This window comes from Ischnura elegans, chromosome 12 (genome assembly GCF_921293095.1).
Source record: "Ischnura elegans chromosome 12, ioIscEleg1.1, whole genome shotgun sequence".
Lineage (NCBI taxonomy): Eukaryota > Metazoa > Arthropoda > Insecta > Odonata > Coenagrionidae > Ischnura > Ischnura elegans.
Genome location: NC_060257.1, coordinates 42,527,281 through 42,549,312, shown reverse-complemented (window position 1 = coordinate 42,549,312; position 22,032 = coordinate 42,527,281). Strand labels below are relative to the sequence as shown.

Genomic DNA, 22,032 nt, shown 5'->3' with positions numbered 1-22,032 from the left:
AGAAATGATTACAGGAACGGTTGAAATGACATCGCGCTGTTGAGCGTGAAACTAAATACATCGCGAATCTAATTATTGCTTCCCCGTGAGCCCTCTCAGTAATATTTCAGGCTCCATTACGAACGCGAATGTCGCTCTTAGTTCACATTCGCCGTAGAAGGATATCGAAACCTAAAACACACGGCAATCGCCATGTATGCGTAACTACTTTTGATTAAGACATGATCGCTGGAGATATTAACATTATCACCTTTCGTTTATTATTCGACTTATTGATCGATGCTGTTTATATCCAGAATTATGAGCTACGGAATATCTATCCCCAACGCAAGGCTTTCTAGAATTTTGCCAACGCTATGTTTTCCGTCGCCCCAGCGAAATATAACGGCGAAATGAGTCGTTGAAAATACTCCCGTGCCAAAATTTTGGCTTCCAAGGTGATCCAAAAAAGATGTACTTCTTCTCAGTACTTCTAGTATGGACGTAAGTCGATGGTGATTCAACACGATGGTAAAAGCAGCATGCATTGTCTCATTCCCAGGCTAACCCCACATCTGCGGGACAAATGGAGGCGAGGAAAAATTGCTTGCGCTGCGCGCTTATCAGAACCGACTCAACTTGTATCTCATTGTCAGACGGTTTAAGTTAAACATGGTTGGAACTTGAATAGCTATTAGCTTAACTCCGCTAGGTGGAAAGCGTTTTAACGGAACGGGAGTTAATGCCCTCGGAGAATAACTCGCGTCGTCAATCGTCATGTAATCGTTGAAGTCAAATTCAAGACGTGAGTGATAAGGCAGTCCCTTTAAACTCAGGAATGGCTTAGCACCATTAAATCGAAATACAAAAAGTGTCCGGTGTTGTTATCAGATAAGGGGAAGCAAAATATTACGTGAAGCTGAGTCACACGGCTTGAGAGTCGAAGGTACCGGCGCTGAATTCGCGGAAGAATGCCGACAGAGAAGCTATTCCCGGAAGAGTCAATCTACTAATGCTAAAATTTCATGGGGAAATGCTTTTTTAATGCGTATAAATTATAAAGAAGGAAAATTTTTCAGGACTATTAGTCATTTTTTATTCATCACGGGCGGCATGACGGCAGTTGCGCGGTCATTTTAATAGCTCACTTAAAAAAAGTGATCTAAGCACCGCAAAAATCTGAATTTCCGAATATCCCGGGTCCTGTGTGCTCCGTATTATCTATGTATGCTATTTGGAGGTAACCAACAACTGGGGTCATTAGCGCCATGAAGTAAGGGCTGGGGGGATAGGAACCCTATGTTGGCATTAGCCAGGTTGTAATGATAAGCTCAAAAGGGACCAGGACTTAACTTCCCATCTGATGGACAGAGTGGTGCCCTCCATATTAGACTCAAGTAGGGATAGGGCCATCTCTGATAAGTCTCTGCTACTGCCAGGACTTGAACCCAGGCCCACAGGGTGTAAAGCCTTTGTGATGTATTAGCAAAATTTTGCTCCCTGTTAATGGGGTTAATTTGGATGACTATCCTCAGGTATCTCATTTCTTCAATCTCCAATCTTTTTTTGTCTGCTGGTGGTTACACGGATATCCTGAAAACTGCTTTTAATGAGAATATTTTCGAAAATTAGCTTCTCTGCGACCATTTAGTATCACCATTCCGAAATTTCTCCTAGGTAACAGAAGTAATCTTAGTGCCAGAAATGCTGGCATTTCAACCATTTTGTTCAACCATGGGAAACACTGTTCAGGAATGCAAAGTTGTTTCTCTTAAGGTAACACGTCATCTTTGGTGTTGCTTTTGAGTAAATAAGATTATTAGGCTTCATTTTCCGAGCAATAATGAGCTAGTGTTATCCTGAAAACTATACTCCTCCTCAATACCAACTCTTGATTTTACACACTTTGATTTTACACAGTGCCCATATTTCGGTCCCTCCAACTGCGTAAAATCAAAGTTTTACTGTATAGTCAAACTGTGCAATATTTGAAATTTTAAAATACGCATGCTGAATCAGCTTGGATCATATGGATAATAATGCATTTAAACCACATAATTATTTTAGTATTGTTATATATAATTGTTACGTATATAAACTTTTTATTGCTTGTTGATTTCAGCTTTTTATTTTTTTGCATTCTTTCTAAATTCAATGGATATATTCCGCATTTTTGTTATATTTATTATATTAGTATGCTATTTTGTAAATCATGGATCCGTTACAAATAAATAAATAATATTCAATAAACAGAAAGTCAACATAACAACACAAAACAGAAATTCAAGTAAGTGAATTTGGTCCATAAACCTTACCTAAGATCTCCAAGGCAAAGCATGAGGTTCTCATTAGTGACTGCCAGTCCTTTTCTTCGGCATTCGCTCGTTGACCACCTCTTCAGAAGATCCACCACTTTGGTTTCGGAAGACACTCCCAACGTGGGCCTATAAAAGAATATAAAATGGTATACTACCACAGGTTTTGTAAAGCATCCTGAGCACAGAATGAGGCTCAACATAAACTGAAGCAGGATTCACAGTTCAACTATTTGGGAAACACATTAGATGAAAATGGTCACACCAGTAAGGTCATCAGAAGTGAACAAATTAGCAAAGGAGGCATTTATGAGTAGGAAAGAACCCATGAGATGATCATTAGGTAAGAGTGAAAAGAAAAGGTTAGTGAAGAGCATGATCTCAAGTTAGGGGTGGAGACCAAGATGATAGGCATACCAGAAAAGACTGAGGCATAATAATTTCTGAGCCATCACAGTAAATAAACTTAAAGTCAAACCAAACACTCAATAATATTCAGTTTCACTTATTTCTATATGTATCTATTTTACAGGCATGGTTACACGGTACATTAACACGTACAAGTTAATGTACGTTTGTGTGAATGATTTTTGTGGACCGGAACGGAACATGTACAAATGCATGAACCAAATTAGAACAGGTTCTATTTTCCGTTCATGCATACGCACAAGTTGGGTAGTTACACGGTGCATTTTGGCGTTCATTCTCGCATTCATACATTTAGACATTAACCCGTACGTGTTAATGTATCGTGTAACCAGGCCTTAAGAGTGGTTCATCATGACCTCTGCATTAGTGCAGCTATTCTTCAATGCATGCTGGCTTAATATAGAATAGTTTTGTCAACTCTCCATTAAACTGTTGGATTCATCAAGTTTAAGGTGTTTGTGTTTTATCATATTCTAAGGTATTTAAAATTGCTCTGCCCAGGAAGGTCAAAAGACAATCCTAAAACATCAGGTCCATTATTAAGTGTCATTCTCTACCTACATTCAAGGTAGACTATGAAGCAGTAACAAAATAATATAATAAGCTCTATGTTGAATTATACCTTTTATGAGACCCTCAACAGACTAAAAATTTACAAAATTGCCTCAGAGTCTAGCAAATTGCCAAACCTCTATAAGGATGGATAAAAGAGTAGAATGTTTCACTGCAAAATTGCGTAGCTCTTTCATATTTTGATAATTTCTTCAACCTTATCTTACAGCTCATACAAAAAGACTTGCTAGTAAGAGCATAGAAAACATATTCCAAATAACTGTGATATATTCCATGATTAATTGATTTAATATAAAACAGACATTGGGGTTAGGCACCCAATAATGGTTTACTATGAAAAAAAGGTCATAAGAAAAATTTGCAAAAAAAGTCATTATTTTCAAGTTTCAACTATTCCAAAGTTCATCCTACCTCAATCTTATTTTCAGTGAAATCAAACATGCATATGCATAACAATTGTCATGATAATGAGTGTATATAAAAAATAGAGGGTCTCTGGCATGACTTCTTGGAATCAATTCATTATTCAAGTGGCATTCCTTCAGGGTACCCAAAGACGAAGTTTTCCTTCAAAACCCAGGTTGTTTCAATAAAGTTCTTTAAGTGGAAAAACAAAAACAGTCTTATGATTTATGGTATAAAGGAATATGTAAGAACTGGTAAACAATACCCAACTCATCTCAGGCCCTCGTGGTAAGCTTTTTAGAAGGGAAATTAACTAAAGAGTAAGTCATATGGAAGTGCTAAGAAGAGTGGGAGAAAAGAGAAGTCTTCTAAAAACCTTAAGCAGAAAATGGGACAACTTAGTTGGCCACATTATGAGACATGATGGCTTGATGAAAACAATCATAAAAGGACAGGTGGAAGGGAAGAAGGGCAAGGGACGGCCCCGAATGAGTTACATACGACAGGTTATAAAGGATGTAAAAGAGAAGAAATACATTACTGTAAAAAGTCTAGCGGATAGGAGAGTGGAATGGACAGGTACATCATGGGCAGAGTTCTGAGTTTTATGTTGGGGAGGGACAGCAATCCTGCCGGGGTTTTAGGGGCTAAGGAATACCCCCAGTGAAAAAGGGAAGTCCCCGGGGCCCTCCCCTGAAAAATTTGTTTCAATTCGCCTATGAAAACAGCATTTTAATTACTATATAGAACTAAAATTTATTAAAAATTTCGATTTTTTATTGTACTTGAATGTACAGATTTTGCACATTTTTCAGACAAATTACCATTAAAGTTAGAGCTCCACCAAGGCCCCTAAAAACTTCACCCATGAGCTAGATCAAACACATCGCAGGATTGTTGACTGATGAAGATAATGAACTACAGTGGAACCTCGTTAAAGCGAGTACGGGCTATAGCGACACCCCCGCTATTACGAGAGATAGCCGATGCACCGTCAATTGACCCTATAATAAGCGTGTTAAAAAATTCGTTTTTACGAGGCCCTTTCGGTGTTGGCTCTCGCCATAGCGAGGGTTTCACCGCCAGAAGACTTTCATCAAGACTCCTTAACCTCTGTAATTGCTAGCGATCTGTTAGAAATGAAGTTAATGGAGTGCTCAGTCTCAAATTTATGTGGTAAACTGTCGTTCGATAAATATAATGATTGACGAAACAATGCTTTGCATGATTTTTATTCAGTGCGGCGCTTATAAATTGTTTGAATAGTTAGTCGTTAATTGAGTAAGGAAATTTAGTGATGCAAAAAAACATCGCCTTTCCTCTGGATTTATGCTTACGTTTATCGGATAGATGTTTATCTGTCGCCGCACCACTCCTGTTCCTGTATATCTGTTCGCAACAGGTATATTGGCTATTATTTGCTCCACCTCCGGTAAAGCGACAATTTGCTATAGCGAGTGTTTATTAGTGCACCGTGGGGTGTCGTTATATCGAGGTTGCACTGTAAATGAAAACACGTTGAAAAGGCAATTACCTTGAAATTATATGAGACAGCACTTGCTCATCAAAACTTTCCGCTGTCTCCGAAGATAAAATTTCATCGGCATTGCAATCAACCCATTGGTAACAGTTGTGTTGAAGGTACCACGCCTTCTTCCACATAGTCTTCATCTCGTCCCTCTTGATTTCGTTGTCCGAAGGGGCCGATGCAGGCGGCCTGATGCTCCTGATACTGCCCCGACTCCCCGACACCAGGCGGCCATTCGCCTCGTTCTGCTGAGCCGTGACGGCATCCTCCAAGCAGGGCGGAGAAGAAGACCCATCCCTATGAAAAGAATGAGAGGGTAGGATGTTAGTATTAACCCTGATACGGGCAACATATTTTTCTGGCTTAATTGGGCAAAGTGAGTCCAATGGACTCTTTTAACTTATGCTTTTAATTTAAACTATTAAACAGTGAAAAATATTACTTTTCACATCAATTTGTAGATATTGTGCACTATAGAATCATTTAATATAAAATTGATTATTTTTTTGTCTAACAAAAGTTTTAAATTACTTATTAATTTCATACATAGTCAAACACCGAGTAGAGAGGGACTCATTTGACTAATTCTTTCTATTTTCACTACATAAAACACCATATATTTATCATTACATGTACATAGTGATAATTTTACATTATTTTGACAATTCAAACCAAATATTTGTAAAATGCACATTACTTTTTACATTTCGTGCAAACAGACTCACCTTGCCCGGATGTGGGAATAGGGTGGTTTCCTATTATTTTTTTATTGCCTAAATCGAAAGATTATTACTCCTGGAGTACGTATTTCACGCTTTTAGATTTTTAAATGACGATATCTATTTTTCGCGATCAAATGAAAAGTGAAAAATTTCAAGCACGCGAAAACGCGACGCGTAAGTAGGAATGAAGGGAAAAAGTCCGTACGACGCATTTCTGGTTCCCCCTCCCGCCTGGTAGGTGACCTTGATCGAGGCTCTGAGCACTGATAGGACGCAGGATGCTAACGGGTAGCTGAGTACCTTCCTGTCTGGTAGCGCATGGCTTAAAAAAGGTTTATTAATACCTTATCAAGCGAAGAAAACTTTCCGACCTTAGCCAGTTTTAATAGGTGATTATTAAGACATGTTTCCCTGAGCTCTGTGACTCATGCATGCATTGGTAGCCTCTGACGATGCATAACTCCTATCCTCTCGTGTAGAAACTAGGTCCCTGTGACGTCACGTGGAGTGGAATCGCATGGGCGCCAATCTGGCCTTTTTCAAATGAGGATAAAATTTGACCCTTGCCATTCGTCTAAACCGGTATTTCAAAAACCAAATAATTTGTGTATTATGAATACACTAATGGTGGGTAACGAATCGCCATCAATGCCTTTTGTTTTCTTTGATGAAGGAAACTACCCTATTCAGGGAAAAAATTATTTCTAAGTTACTTTAATTCCGAAAGAAGTTTGAATTACTCTAATTTATAGGAAATATACCATTAAAAGAAGTTAAAAATTTACAACATGCTGACATTTCAATAACATAATAAAATTCTCAAAAATGTGATGCGATGAGTCCAAGAGACTCACCTTGCCCGTATTAGGGTTAAAGCCATTTTACAAGCCAAGAATAATCCTAAAATGCACCCCAACATATGGGAGTAATAACAGGTAGTATTAGCAGTACATGAAGAATAATTCAAAGATCCACTCCAATAGAATAAATTGGCATGAGACACAAGAATTAAAGTCATTTTACACGAGGAACAATGAAAATGTTTATCTTGATTAATTAAATGGTGTTAGAGTGATAGTATTTATGATACTTATGAAGAAGAATAACCTAAAGACAAATTTATAGTGAGGGATTTGACGTAGTACATACTATTAAAGTCATTTCCAGTGAAAATAATCCAGTATAAAGACAAATAACCAGTTGCCAAAATAACCACTATCTATAGGATTACTGCTCAAGCACCATGACTTGCAGAAAGTTGTTCGATCAATCATTGCAGAAAGATAAAACTTACACTGCTTTGAGTAAATGCTGTTAACACGTTGCGTACGGATGGCGAGAATTCTCGTCATTTTTTTCCCGAACGTTCCGGACGGATGACGAAGATTCTCGTCATTTAGGCGCGTCAACCTATACAATTTTAAAGCGTACAATATGTATTCGTTAGTACGTTTTCAGTTGTTATTCGTTATTCATAATGAATTGATGCATCATAACGTTTGATTGGGTAAAGTTATATTCTATATATTAGCTTTTTAACCATGTTTAAACCAAAGGCATTATGCCCTAATAGGCACATATTTCCAATCTCAACACCTCCACCCAGAATCGGCGTTCCTAGGAATTGAAATACCCCGGTACGCAACGTGTTAATATCTCAATACAGAAAAACTTTGCACAAAATATAACCAAACAAATGAACACTCACTCAAAAGAACGTGGAGGAAGGTATGCACTGTGGTAAGGAGACGGAAGTGGGGAGGTCTGCGTTCCGTGATCTCCAAAGAGTGGACTGCCCGGTGTGCTTCCGTACAACATTCCGTTTGAACCGCGGTGGTCATGGCAGAGAAGGGAGTTGTACATCAGCAGCTCCAGAGCAGACTCGGTAGAGAGCTTGTTGTTCAGGTAGTTCAAGCAATGGATGGCAAGGCGGGGCTCCATATACTTGTTGGCAATGTACAGCGTCAGCACAGCCGTGGTTGTGGATCGAAAATTCACGTCTTTTCTCTCTAGGAACCTGGAGGAAAAAAAGAGAAAAATAACATTACTTTAGTTGATATTATATTTACAAGGTGTGATCAAAAAAAGAACAGACTGATTTCATTCTTCGACGCCTAAAATGAGAGGTGTTGCATTTGTTTAAGTCAAGTCATTACTTAGCAGCAGCGGTACATGTCTTAACTTGTTAGTCATCGTGTGCAACAGCAGCAATGAAGGAACAGCTTGTGTGCGTGAAATTTTTTTCAAACTTGGAAAAAGTGCTACGAAGACGTTTTGAATGATTCATAAAGACTTTATTAATGAAGCTATGAGTTGAAGCAAGTGTTTTGAGAGGTACAGTCGTTTTAAATCGAACAGAACCTCAACAGATGAAGATTCGCAAATGGGGCGGCCTTCCACATCGACAGACCTCAACCATGTCAAAATGGTGAACAGTTAAGTGTGGGAAAATCGCTGTTTAAATACAAGGGAGGTAGTCGAAGAAGTGAACATTAGTTTTGGATACTGTCAGACAATTTTAATTAACATTTTGGGCATGACGTGCATCACATCAAAATTCGTCCCTCATGATAGAGTTTCCACCATGATGACGCACCGGCTCATGAGCTGATCGTTACAGAGTTTTTTTGCCAAAACCAGAACTTCCGTGATCCGGCAGCCACCCGACTCTCCAGAGATGGATCCATTGGACTTCTTTTTTTTCCATAATTAAAATCAACCTTGGAAAGGCACTGATTTGACTCTACTGTATACATAAAAACTAATTGTACGGAGGCTTATCAGGCAGGGTTTGTAAGCTGGAAGAAACATTGGCAGAGGTGAGTTGTGAGCCAAGGCACGTACGTTGAGGGTGACAAGTTCAATTTACGCTATATCCATTGAAATAAAAAAGTTATAAAATCCGTCCGGTCTTTTTTTATCACACCTTGTATTTTACCAGTTCCACTTTAGCAATCATAAATTTTCTTTCCTGCACTCTGGGAAAAAAGGCTTAAGAGAAGAAAAATCTATTACTCTCAGTCATTTATATTTTGCATTTTTATCAATTGTTTAAAACTGACACTACCATCATAAAATCATAGAAAAATCATGGTACTCATGGTTGATTTGCCAACGTCTGCTGCATGGCAATATCATCTGAGAAAATTCTAAGTTGAACCTATCCTAAAGCTACTGTACTATGAATGAATTTTACAACAATAATTTCAATACAAAGGCAATACATACCTTAAGAAGTTCTCAAAGGCCCGAGGATCCGCATCGCTGATGCAGATGACATCCTCCGAACTGTCCGGCATGTAGCCATTGAAGGAGGCAAATAGCACTTCATTTGCGTTAGCGAGGACCTCCTTCTGAGCATCAAACTCTTGCACCTCCGGCTCCTTGCCCACCCTGAATCTGACCAGACCGGTGGCGATGGGGGTCCTCCGATTGCTCGAGGGCACCACAGCGGGCTGTGGGCCCTGCAGCTCTGGCAGTAATGGTGATTCATCACCCCTGAATAACAATAAAGAAACTCATTTAGGAAGAGTTAACCATTAAAACCTGTCATCCTCACATGGGCACCGGGCAAAATCTCCACTCAGTGCCTGGCGTAACCATACAAGAACTCTGATTTAAAGGGAAAATAAGAAAACATAATAAAGATACAGTATTGTATGTGCCGCAGAAGTTTTAATAACCGGCCCAGGTTTCGAGAATACACCATGTCATTTTCAAAGGTGAATATACACAGATTTGCGAGCTTATATATACCTGGGAGGGGGAGAGGGGGATTAAGGCAATAACCTTAATATGCCTTAACCCCCCCTTCCCCTCCCTGGTATATACAGGGTGGGGCAGAATGGACTCCCTGATTTGACGGGTGAATTGTGAAAAAACTAACAAAGATAGTTTTAAAACTTTTATATTTCCCAAAACTACATTCAATGCCATTTTATTTTTATTTGAATTTGAAAATTTGTTCATCCAGGTGACGACCTTGGTGAGCGATGCACATATTGAGTCGTTCAAAAAAGTTTTCGAAAACTCTTCTCAGCATATCTTCTGATATTCCAACGATGACATCTGTAATTGCCTCCTTATGAGCTTCCAAGGTCCTTGGTCGAACATTTTTAACCTCAGCTTTGAGATATCCCCAAAGAAAAAAATCGCATGGACTCAAATCCGGGGAGCGAGGGGGCCACGGAACATCGCCTCGTAATGAGATCAGGCGGCCGGGAAACTGTCTTTGCAGGACTTGGCGTGAACGAAGGGCGGTATGAGCCGTGGCACTTTCCTGTTGAAACCAAAAGGCTTATGTGTCATATTGCTGACCATACACTTCCATTTTAGGTTGAAAAAAGTTCTCCAGCATTTCACAATAACGCTCAGATTTCACAATAACGCTAACGCATAACGCATTTCACAGTAACAGTTAAACCTCGAGATTCAAAAAAGTGACGCCCAATAGTGCCTATGGAGGACACGGCGCACCAAACTGTCACTTTGGGGCTATGAAGAGGTCTTTGGTGAAGTTCATGAGGATTTTCAGTCGCCCAGTACCGAAACTTTTGCTTATTAACTGTGCAGGAGAGGTGAAAATGCGCTTCATCGCTAGACCACAGAATAGCGTCGGGTTGCACAGAGGTTAAAATTGCATTGCAAGCATCCGTACGTTTCAGTCTAGTGGACTCAATTCTTGAACGACCATCATCTTGTAGGGGTGTAAGTGAAAGTCAGTGTCTAAAATTCGCCTTACTGTTCTGGACGATATTCTAAGGGCAGCAGCATGTTTCCGCGCAGAGCGCGATGGGTACTGCTCAATGGACGCTCTCACTGCCACGATGTTTTCAGGTGTCCTAACACTTTAAGGTCGCCCTGCTGGTTTTCTAGGAAGTGCAGATCCTGTCGCCCGCACACTAGTGATCCATTTCCTAATGGTTTTTGTATCAGAAACCTTGTTATGACGAGGCAAACCAAACTGCCTACGAAAAGCCCTCTGCGTCGCCAATACACCATTATTGTTTATAAAGAACGTTTCTATGACAAAACCTTGATGCTCACCAGACCACTTCATGGCGATTACTAAAAAATGGCATCGCTTCCCCCACCAAACGACACTACTCCCACCCCGCTAACACACCTGCGCACTCTACAGTGATTGTCTGAAACTAGGGAGTCCATTCTGCCCCACCCTGTATAAGCTCGCAAATTTACCTATATTCACCTTTATTTTATTTTTATTTTATTTATTGCACACACCACCGAAAACAGCACTGTTCGGCCTTTACATCGGGGTTGATAACATTTAATAATCACACACATCCATGCCCTGGGAAAGGGTAACTTACCCAGGCGGGACTCGAACCCTCGACCTTCGGTTTGGCAGGCGAGGACTTTACCCCGCCACCACCGAGGCCGGCAAATGAAAATGAAATAGTGGATTGTTGAAACATGGGTCGGTTATTAAAACTTCTGTGGAACATACAACAGTGTATCTTTATTATGTTTCCTGTCACCAAGTTCCACCAAATATCACCGTCCAGCCTTAAGGGAAAATTAGAATTAAATCTGGCAGTGAAGGGGCAACCGTCGGGAATATAAATACAGAAGTTAAAGGTTATTATGGCTGGCACATAGCCAGTAAGTTGCGTCAGGGGAGTACTTTGGTGATACATATGCAGGTTGTCAATACTAGTACATTTTTATACTTTTTTTTCAATTTACACAAATCATATATTAGTTAATTCAATTCAGTAAGCTAAACATTTCATTTGCAAAGTGCTGAGGTATATAGTCAAACTCTAAATGTTTAAAGTTAAACAAAAGTTGATTTCAGTGTATGATATCGAATTATTACAAGAATATTTAAACTGCTCTTACCCTCTCTGCAGAGAAAAAGGCTACTGACTCTTTGACAAATTTTTCTGCCGAGAGCAGAAGAATTTCAATGCATCAACTCCAGCTGAAGGGTTTATATTTAAGAGTGAAGTACATTATTCCTTCTTGCGTTGGTTTTGCAGTGATGCTCGTAATGAATGAGAGATTCTGGGTTCTCTATCTGCATTTGTTGTTTGAGAGTGATAACAGTCTTGAAAGCCGTTATGCTTTTGTCTTCAGATAGAAGGTGAGAAGCATTGATTTTCCGCCACTTTGTATCGGACCTGCCATCCTTCTGCTGAGTTCTGATTTGTCAGCACCAGTGGCATAATTATGGGGGGGATGAGGGGATAGATCCCCCCCCCCCCCCAAAGCCTCAGAGAAATTAAAAAAAAATAGCAAAACTATTGTCTAATTGTGACATATAATAACTGTATCTGCTTCAAGTTAAATTTTAAATTCCAAAATGATTTAAAGTGTTTTTCCAGGCATGACATTTTTCAAAAATTTTTCCCGTTGCCTCTCCCCACCCTGGACCCCTTTATCCCCCACCCACAAATAATATTCCTAGTTATGCCACTGGTGAGCAATCTCTTCCACACATTGTTGATTGGGTAGCTATGACCCCTGTTTACAGTCCAGCCGCTGAGAGTACTTTGATGACAGTTAAATGGGTCTAGTTCGGGGTAGGGAGCAAGGTTGCCAGGTAAGAAAGGGAAATGCCCACGTCACTGGTAAACAGAAAGGTTCCGTAAAGAAAGTAGCTAGAAGGGACGATGAGTGTTAAGGACCCAAAGGAAGAATCCTTTTTTGGTGATTCGAAGAAAGGGTTTGTTTTGGTGGCTCAGGCTTGTTTCAGTGCTTCATATGCATGTGACAACGTTGTATGACTAGGTGGGGGTGTGAGGTGCATTTGGGGGCAGCGATTGGCTGAACACTGTGCTGGCACAGAGTTCTCTGCCCATTCATTTGAACTGTCATCAGACAACTCTCTCTGTAGTTAAGACTAGTATTTAAGATTACCAATATCGTAGTCTATAATCACCTTTAACACTGTTTCTTGTGGAAAAATCTACGTGATACTTGCCAAGTGATCCCACCCACATGAGATTGGGTGAGAATCAGCTTGACCCCTCCCCCCCCTTGAACTGTCCAAAAAAGGAACTGTCATGGGACAACTCTAGCCAACTGGACTGTATGTAATGGGTCAAATGGAATAGAGTTCTGACTTAACACCACTTTGCAAAAGTCACCTGAGGATAAAAGCAGGATGTCTTTTGAAACAATTGTTACTCCAAAATAACAAATGCAGATGGAGATCCCAGAATCTTGGATTCATCATACATTATTCCTTACAACAATATTACAATCAGGGGATAAGGCTAGTGAGGTGGCTAGAGTGCTGGCTTTCCACCCAGTCAAACTGGGTTTAAATTCTGGCAGTGGCAAAGATTTTTTATGAGGCTGCCCGATTCCTACTTGAGTGCCTTGTGGAGGGCACTTAAGTACAGCACTCAGTCCGTCATATGGGACGTTACGCTGTGGTACCCTGGTGGTTTTTGTTAAGAGCAAGTAAAATGCGATTACTGTGTTTCTCTCCACCCTACCCTTCTTATCATTCCCTCATGGAGCAAATGACCTTAGCAGTGGGTCACCTCCACCAGTAGTAGATGTCTAATCCCGAATCCCGAAACCCCAAAAACCAGAAATCTGGAACGTTTGAAAATTCCTCTGCCTAGTGTTTCGACTTGCCACCTCGCGGCACCACTCTCTGAGCCTTGTTATGGGACGAGTAGGAATTTAGCACACACTATGAACATACACTAACAATCTAGGCAGGGGCACGTAGGGAACTCAAATCTTGAGCACAAGAGTCTGAATGAATTTATTAACTAACAAAATACAGAAGCATTTTCACAGATTTACCGTCCAACTAAGGAATGTATTGATAGGTATCACAACAGCTGCACGCGAATGCTATAAACAAAAGCTATTGAGCATGAAGAAAGTGATGTATTTATTGCTCATTCACATCCAGTATTAAGCACATATAGTTTACGCTGCGGAATCTACAGTCGTGATTTGACGACTTATTCAGCAAGTTTTTGCCTCCTTCAATGTAGTATACTTGAATCAATTTAAGGTGACAAACGTTCTTCTGGCCTCTATGAAAAAATTGTATAAAATTTGTATACATTCTTATACATTGTCATGACAATTGTATAAGAATGTATACAAATTTTATACAGGTTTATACAATTTTTTCATAGGGGAGGGGTTGTTCAACAGACCATCCACACACTAATTTTAAAATCCCTTTCACATGTAATTTCTGAGTTATGGTTTTATTGCATTAAAATTCACAAAAAAAGTCTACCACTTTTTCTGCATGCTGAAGACCAGAAATTCAGAAACCCTTTGGTCCCAAGCTTTTCGGATTTGAGGTTCTCAACTGTACCACTACCACAATTATTACAACTCTTTCCCATTGATAAGAATTAAGACATCCACATTAAGTGAAATACCCACATACCTTCTGGGCAAAAGGCCTCTGCTCCCAGTCGAGCAAAATCTCTCATTCTCGCTGCGGCTCATTGTTGGGTTGCTCCGGCAGAACCCGAGGAGCACCGACCACTGAGGCACAGAGGGTCATTCAAACCACAACACTCCCGCAGCTGAAAGAAGGAAAAGAAACCAACATCGTAAGTCCACCTTGATAGATGTTTACGGTGAAATACAGGGATGCCGACTTACAAAAAATATTGGGGGGGCCCAAACCGGGGATCTAGCCACAGTAAAGTTTATGAGAAGTGAGTTTTAAGTTTTTTAAGCATTTTATAAGACTCATATGATCAACGTTAGAACCCTGATAACTCGAATCTCGATATCTGGACACTTCGGGGAAAATCGAAAAGCCTGACAATTTTTTTCCTCACACGCATAACGAATTTTTGAGGGGGCTCGGGCCCCCTCAAGCTCCATTAAGTCGGCACCACTGGTGAAATAAATTAAACACAGCACAGCTCAAACACTGAAACCTGTCAAAAACACAACGTGTGAAATGGTGGAAATACAATTTCATGATAAAAATATGAAGAACAAATAGTAATTTCCACACATTAACTTCACTGTAACAATAGTTTTGACACTCTATGTCAAATGAAAATGAAATGAGTGTCAAAACAATAGTAGTTAGTGGATTTGCATATTAAAGTGTGAAAATTACCATTTTTGGTACATATGTTATCATGATTCTATCAAACACAATTTTCACATTCGTTTTCACATAAAAAATGGCATGAATCGAGTGGTAGTTATGCTAGTTTCCAAGGAACTTCAACATAACAACGCACTCAGCCAATTGGCACTACCCCTTTCTCTTAGCTAGTAATTCTTTTTTCTTTTATTATTTAAAACACAGTCAAACCCCTCCCATTGGCCACCTATATTCATTGGTTATCCCTGTAAATGGTTATTTTTTCCCTAAACGGAATGATTCATCCAACCATCCCCATGTAAATTGACCCTTTATTCATCGGCCATACCCCTTCCCAGCTAACAGCCAGGCTATAGAGCTTCTCCTGATGGCCACCTCCCTTAATTCTCAAAATTAAACAAATTAAATCCCAGAGACGTAGTGGGGGAAGAAAAGTCCACCATAAGTGTGTCACAGTTATAGTCATTTTATTCATTTCATCATCCATATTAACGGTGGGCGAGATTTTTCTTCCGTTTCTTAAAAGTATTTTCCATGAATTATCTATTTTATTACTTTTATTTACAACAGTCAAAGTCAATTTTTTAACCTCTCTAATACTGTCTCATGAACCAACTCCTGGGTCGTGCCTGCGGCGAGCAATGAAAGAGCAATCAGTTCGTCGTCGTTTTCAGACCAAAGAATTGTGTAACATCTTTCTCCAGCACCTGTCGGAGAGATTACACGGAACAAGGCTTCACAGAGACGTGGGAGGTATGGTCTCATTCAAAGGCGGTCTTTTTTAGCGAAGGGCGCCCTTGCAGACGGTGGCGGTCCCTTTAGTGCGACGCGGAAAACTCTTCGACAATAAGACGAACGACTCGAAGGTGACTCCGACCATAGCCACGTGGGGAAGCTACAATGGACGGCATTGTTGAACGAGTCGGACGCATCACGGTTGAGGAAGAAAAAAAAAGAAGTGCACACGGCGAAGAGGACAGAATGAGACTTATGGAGAAGCGTAGGCGTTATTTGGACATGAAAAAAAACACTGCTCAAGGTGGTGCCCACGCATTCACGCGCTAGGTAACCGAGAAAGCAATTCTTCCGTGTTCTTCCCGATGAAATACAGGGAATGAAATTGTATGCGTAATCCCATTAAGGAGGCAGATTTGCAATAGTAATGGAAAAATTCGATTTCTAATAAACTTTAAACCGAGTTTAAGGGTCAAAGATCGAGCCATAATCTTCTAATTTCCATCTAAACTCGATTTTTCAAATTAAACTTGACCATTTCGATTGATCTTAGTAGCGTCACTATTACGATTTCTTCGATTACGTCATCCGATCCATGCCAAAGACTTTTCTCCAATGCCGGTAAAATTGGAAAGCCACGACCGGTTATCACGAAAGTATCTCATTGTCAGTCAGGTGATCTTTCTTAAACATTTTGGTGAAGCCGAACGGTTCCAAGCGGTGATCCCCTAACTAAAATTAACGTGCATTTATCTTTACAAATATTAATTCAAGCATGTATCCTGTGTAGATTTCTTTCTACGACTCAATTGTGTATTTTGAGGGTTTTTCGAATGAATAATAAACATGTTTTTGCACACACAGTTTTTTAACAACGGTCAATTTTTTGATTAATCGATCTTTTGGTTTAAACTTCGATTTCTATTACAAAGTCGAGCTTTTTATTTTAATTAGTATAGATAGCTCGAATGATCGATTTCGACTGATGTTTTTCGATCACTAGTACATTACTACGCGGACCTAAGCGAGATCATTTTCGTATATACTTGTTTAAAAAGTTTTGCCATCTTAGACGATAATCATCGAGTTAAACAATCAAATTTTAGACATGAATAATGCGATTAATTCAACCCTTAGATTTTTAATTTACTTAATTTTATTCCTCGACATTTGAGCCGACCGTAGCGATATTTTCATGTCACTGTTAGTTCAGTTACATGAAAATATATGAATTCAGTTACAGCATTCACGTGATATTAACTCCCAAAATTACGGTGACGAGCCTAGGGTTTATTTTAAACGGGATTGTTATGCCAAAACGAGAATTGCATCAATTTTTTTCAAAACGACACATATATATTCTCCAGCATCAATCAACAATCTTCCTTTGCTTCGACAATCACCGCCAAAATGGCCGGCGTTAAAATTTTGTGATGCGAATTACTTAAATTATGTTGAAAAAACACAACACTCCTTCAGTTATTAGCATATAAATGCTGTTAATGAAGTCAAAATGTAAGTGACATAGGTTAGGCACTAAGGCTGGCTGATTAAACATTAAAAATTACTAATTTATAAATAAATGCTTCGAAATAACCACGCTTGTTTACATTATTTTTGTTCCGAGCAAGGCGGAATTTATATCGTACGACTTCATTTTGCTTTTCCGCACCAGCATTAGGCTTAATATTCTCAGACAAAATATGTGATAAGTGTTCGTATTAAGGTACAAGAAGGCTAGACGTTTGTAGTGGACGTTACACCATTATATTTACGCCTCACTGGAAAATAACTCCTTTATAAATGAGAAAAAATCATCAAATTTATCGCGCTGGACATTTGAATAAACTGTAACAATAATAAGTGGAATAAGCTAACTCCAGAATTTTAAAATTCCTTCCTCTGCAATCATAGTAAGTTCAAGTTTAAAAAAAACACTCCTATGTTCATAAAAAAGAGTTCCTCGAATATTATTTTACGATAGGCTCATTATAGTTTTCTTGGTAGGTTTCTAGAAGTTTGCAAACAATGGTTGCTCCTTCTCTTAATTTTTATATTTCAATATTAAGATAAATATCATAAAGATTTTTATCTAAATTACCGTGGAACTGGATGCTAAGTTTCATCTAACCAACAATCGATTTTCCAATTTTTACAATTTGCAATGTAGTAAAGGAATACATATTGCATTTCGTGCTCTGGCATAACGCTTTCAAATACTCAAGCATCGACGTAGTGCCAAACTATCCGACAGAGGGCTCTGTTGACCACGAATCGCGCATTGCACGGCATTGCGCCTACGAATTCTTGTGACGCCACCAGGCGATGCCTTTATGCCAAGCGTGAAGCATAAGTCACAGCAAATGTAAACAAAACCACTTGACAGCCCGCAAGCGCTGTAATCGAAAGGCGAGGAAAAGATAGTAACCACGAGATAACTGAATAACGCCGATATTCCCATGGAAACTTGATACAATTTAGCAGTACCTTAAAACCCAAAAAAAAAAAATCCTTCCAATTCTATCACCTCTACTTCGTCTGGAGTACTAATTTAACCAGAAATGAAATATAAAATGTTAATCATGAAAACAATAAAAAGCAAAGCAAACAATAATTATTCACACATTCTAAGACCCATAAATTTGGTTTTTATCATTAATTGTTTTAATAAATAAAATAAAACATTTTTAAATAAAAATTTGCAAGAGATGGCGATCTTTATGACGCATGCTCGTCAAAAACGTAAGCTATATTCTTGTAATTTTTACAGATTATGGAGTACACGCTTTTAACATTAGTCTACATCTCAAATAAAAAAGACATTGAGAAGACAATGAAGATAAATTTACACACTTCAGGTACTGGAAAATTATTTTGACTAGAGTTAACTAAAAAAATCACTTTAATTCATCCACGGATTTTTCGAACAGCATTTCGAGGATCTATGGCGATTAGAGAATTTGTTCAGAATTCCACTATTTTATTTCCATTATTAATGCTCACAATTTGCTTGACATGGTAGATGAAATACTATGACACGATAGTTTTAATATTTTAATATAACTACTCTTATTGGCGAAAGAATACAACCAAAATGTTGCACGATTTTGCCGAGTTTTTAAGCACTTCCAAATTCTACATTTCTAGTTAGTAACATGGCGGTTTCTATGACGAAGACAAGAGTTTTGTTGCGTCATCAGGTCGACGAAATCTCCCTTCTCACAGTACTTTCAACGTTTAAAAGTATTAGTAGACCCCCGCTGCGAAGTAAGATTGCTCTCTCATAACAATATATTCGCAGTTCAGTTACCTGAGACCACGTCCAATAGCAACTAAATTATCCTCATTATTTGGGGTTTGACTCCTATTGTAGGTGCGTTAGGATTTTGATAGCAGACCCTCGCAGTCCTAAATAACAAACCCATATTATTGTGAGCGTTTGCTGCTACCGCGATAGAAAAAATCTCCAACCTTATCCATAACTTTCGCAGCTATCCAGAATTTACACTATTAAAGAAATGATAGCTAATATATCACTATAAAAGCCGAGATTGTGCGGCCATTCCAAAACACAAATGAAGTAACAATAATGGATCTAGTTGAAAAGGTTGACAAACAGCCATATTGTCTCACTAATTGCAAGTTTCTTTTTAATCTAAAGAATACTTTCCAGTGAAGTCTGAGTCGCAATGCACTAGGCAAGAGAGAGACACCACGGAATCAGTAGAAAGTCGTTATTATTGAGGTCTCAATTTCGGACCAACACGAGAGAGGAAGCCGGAGCAATGACAAAGGTCTCTCAGAGAATAGCGAGGCGATACTCTCGAAAAAATGAACTCGTAAAGTAGTGACGTCACCGATCACAATTTCCAGGCAACATGACAAACGAAACGGGACGCTTGCTCAATAGCACTTTCCAGGATATGGAGAACGAATATTTACACGAAATGAACTAATTCTATGTTCTTTATTCTTCTTTTTGTAGAAAACCTTCTTCGCCATCTCTATTTTATTGACTTACAATTAGAAATGAGTAATGGGAGTATATTTATCGCGCTGGATATTTGAATGTAATTTTTACCGTTAAAAGTACAATTTTCCTTAAGAAATATATACTTCTGCGTTTTCACATACTGTTTACATTCATTGTAATAGGAAGACCTCGAACAAAATGGATGGAACAGTAAATGAAGTATGTGAAAGAAACGAAATACGTTGGTTTGAAAAGGTTAGCTGGTAAGAGAATTGAGTGGAGAGCAACGTCAAACCAATGTCAGGATTGTTGACCAGTGATGATGATGATATATATGTGCATAGAGTATTTATTACAGAATATACAATACGGAAAAGCAACCAAACGAAACATTTGTAATGGTCAGTGCTGATTTTCGGGTTCCTCAGCCGCGTTGGTTGTCATCCAAAAACAACCAACGCAGCTGATGGACCCGAAAATCAGCACTGACCATGAGCAACGCCGCGGAAACCTACGTCAGAAAAACATTTGTAATTTAGAATCATCATCATTATCATGGATCAAGAATCCTGGATTCGGTTGGTTTCAATTCGTTGGTTTGATTCAAATGATTCAGATCCTGGATTTAATTTGCTATCTCGCAATTCTTCTATCGGCTACCATTTTCGTATTTGCAAAAATTAGATCCACATAGCGATAACAATAGATCTTCTCCCATATTGAGGCTTCGATGAAATTTAAATCATGCGGAATATTTCCATTTTCGGAAAAGAATGTATCACTGAGCAACAGAGCAATTATATTATTCGAAAATCGTAGGTCTCCATCAACAGAAATACATGATAAAGCAGAGAAGGCATAATGCTGATAGAGCATTTTAAGCTTAACGTACTGTAAGACCAAAAAATATTCAAGCTACACAAACATGTTCAAAATTTTCCGGTAAAGAATGACCTCCTCTCAATTAATGTGGTAGGTATTTATTTTCCACCCATAAATAAAATCAATAAATATTTCAGAAAACAAGTCGATACCTCCAATGCAAAAACGCTCAACAATCGCCCACCGAATCAAATTCGCTCATCTAGTAGCCCAACAATACGAATCCGCTCAGCTGGCAGTGTCCGAAGCATAAACGCTCACCTATCAGTATCAATTCATTGCATCAATTCACCCCGACGAATACAACCCAAGCACAACATGGATCTCTTGTTGAGTTGTCACAGAAAGCCACGATTGGCACTATTCACTCAGAGCTGAGGGAACTTAACCAAACTGTCGGGGAAATACCCTTAAAGTATAGAGTTTTGCAACGGTAACAGCAGCTAAAGTGAGCTAGAGTAATTTTAGCATCAGGGAAGCGAAATGGAGATCACTTACATGAAAATTTCAAGATAAATACGGCAATAGAGCTTTACAAATTCCACAGCAAATATTTGTGGTTTTTATAATACATTTTTTTGGAGATGTGAAAATCTCAAATTGCTACTGAATCATAGGACGGAAGGAGATTTTTTTAAGACAGAAAATACTAAATTCTACGATTCCCATGGTTGCGCTAGTCAATGCGTCGAAGGATTGCAGAATGAAGCACAATTTAAACTACTTTTTGATCAGAAAACAGCATGAAAAGCACTGTCTCAGCATAGGGGTAACGAATATCACAGGTATAAAAGTCACCAAACTTCTTCTATTGTTTATCTGATAAGATCCTTTAATTCCTCTATAGTTATCATCAAATTCTACGGAGAATATAAACTATATCTTTATAAAGGGGGATGGATCGACTTAATGGTACATTAATTAGCTTTAAATAAGGAAATCAATATTTAACAAGTTTCAAAAAATTGTAAAACTGAAAAATGAAACGATTGGCACTGCTCACTAAAAGCCCAGGAAATAAAAAGGAGTCATCACTCCTTTCTGACCGGTCACATTGTTTATCTTCCCGGAGAATTACTCGTTATAAAATCTACGTCATGGCCTGGAAAATCTCAGGGAATATAGACCTCAATCAACATTTGGCTGTAATAAAAAACTTAACAACTGAGAAAATATCAAGGTAAAAGTTTTTAAATCCCAAATACAGGCAAATGTTGATAATGGTTTACCAAACATACTCAGATAATTTTAAGGAAACAGCGTCAGTTATCCACGAGTAAAACGTCACGAAAAAATACCGATTTATTTTCGTTTAAAACTTAACAATTTCATTTGACTTAAAAATCCCTCTTACCTATGAATGAAAGAATGCAATAATCAAAGCTCAGGCCGTTTATAAACCGTTCAATAGG

At 38.8% G+C, this 22,032-nt stretch overlaps 1 protein-coding gene across 4 annotated transcripts in view; it reads right to left on the bottom strand.

Annotated features, from left to right (window-relative positions):
- LOC124168881 overlaps window positions 1-22,032 on the bottom strand; it is a 350,296-nt gene that overhangs the window by 5,265 nt on the left and 322,999 nt on the right. For all 4 annotated transcript variants that reach the window (XM_046547252.1, XM_046547253.1, XM_046547251.1 and 1 more), the window contains 5 exons: window positions 14,347-14,488; window positions 9,180-9,449; window positions 7,660-7,968; window positions 5,236-5,526; window positions 2,295-2,423 (listed from right to left, as the gene is read on the bottom strand). In XM_046547252.1, coding sequence (XP_046403208.1) covers window positions 2,295-2,423; window positions 5,236-5,526; window positions 7,660-7,968; window positions 9,180-9,449; window positions 14,347-14,408 — 1,061 coding nt within the window. In that variant the 5' untranslated portion in view covers window positions 14,409-14,488. The remainder of the gene's footprint in view (window positions 1-2,294; window positions 2,424-5,235; window positions 5,527-7,659; window positions 7,969-9,179; window positions 9,450-14,346; window positions 14,489-22,032) is intronic.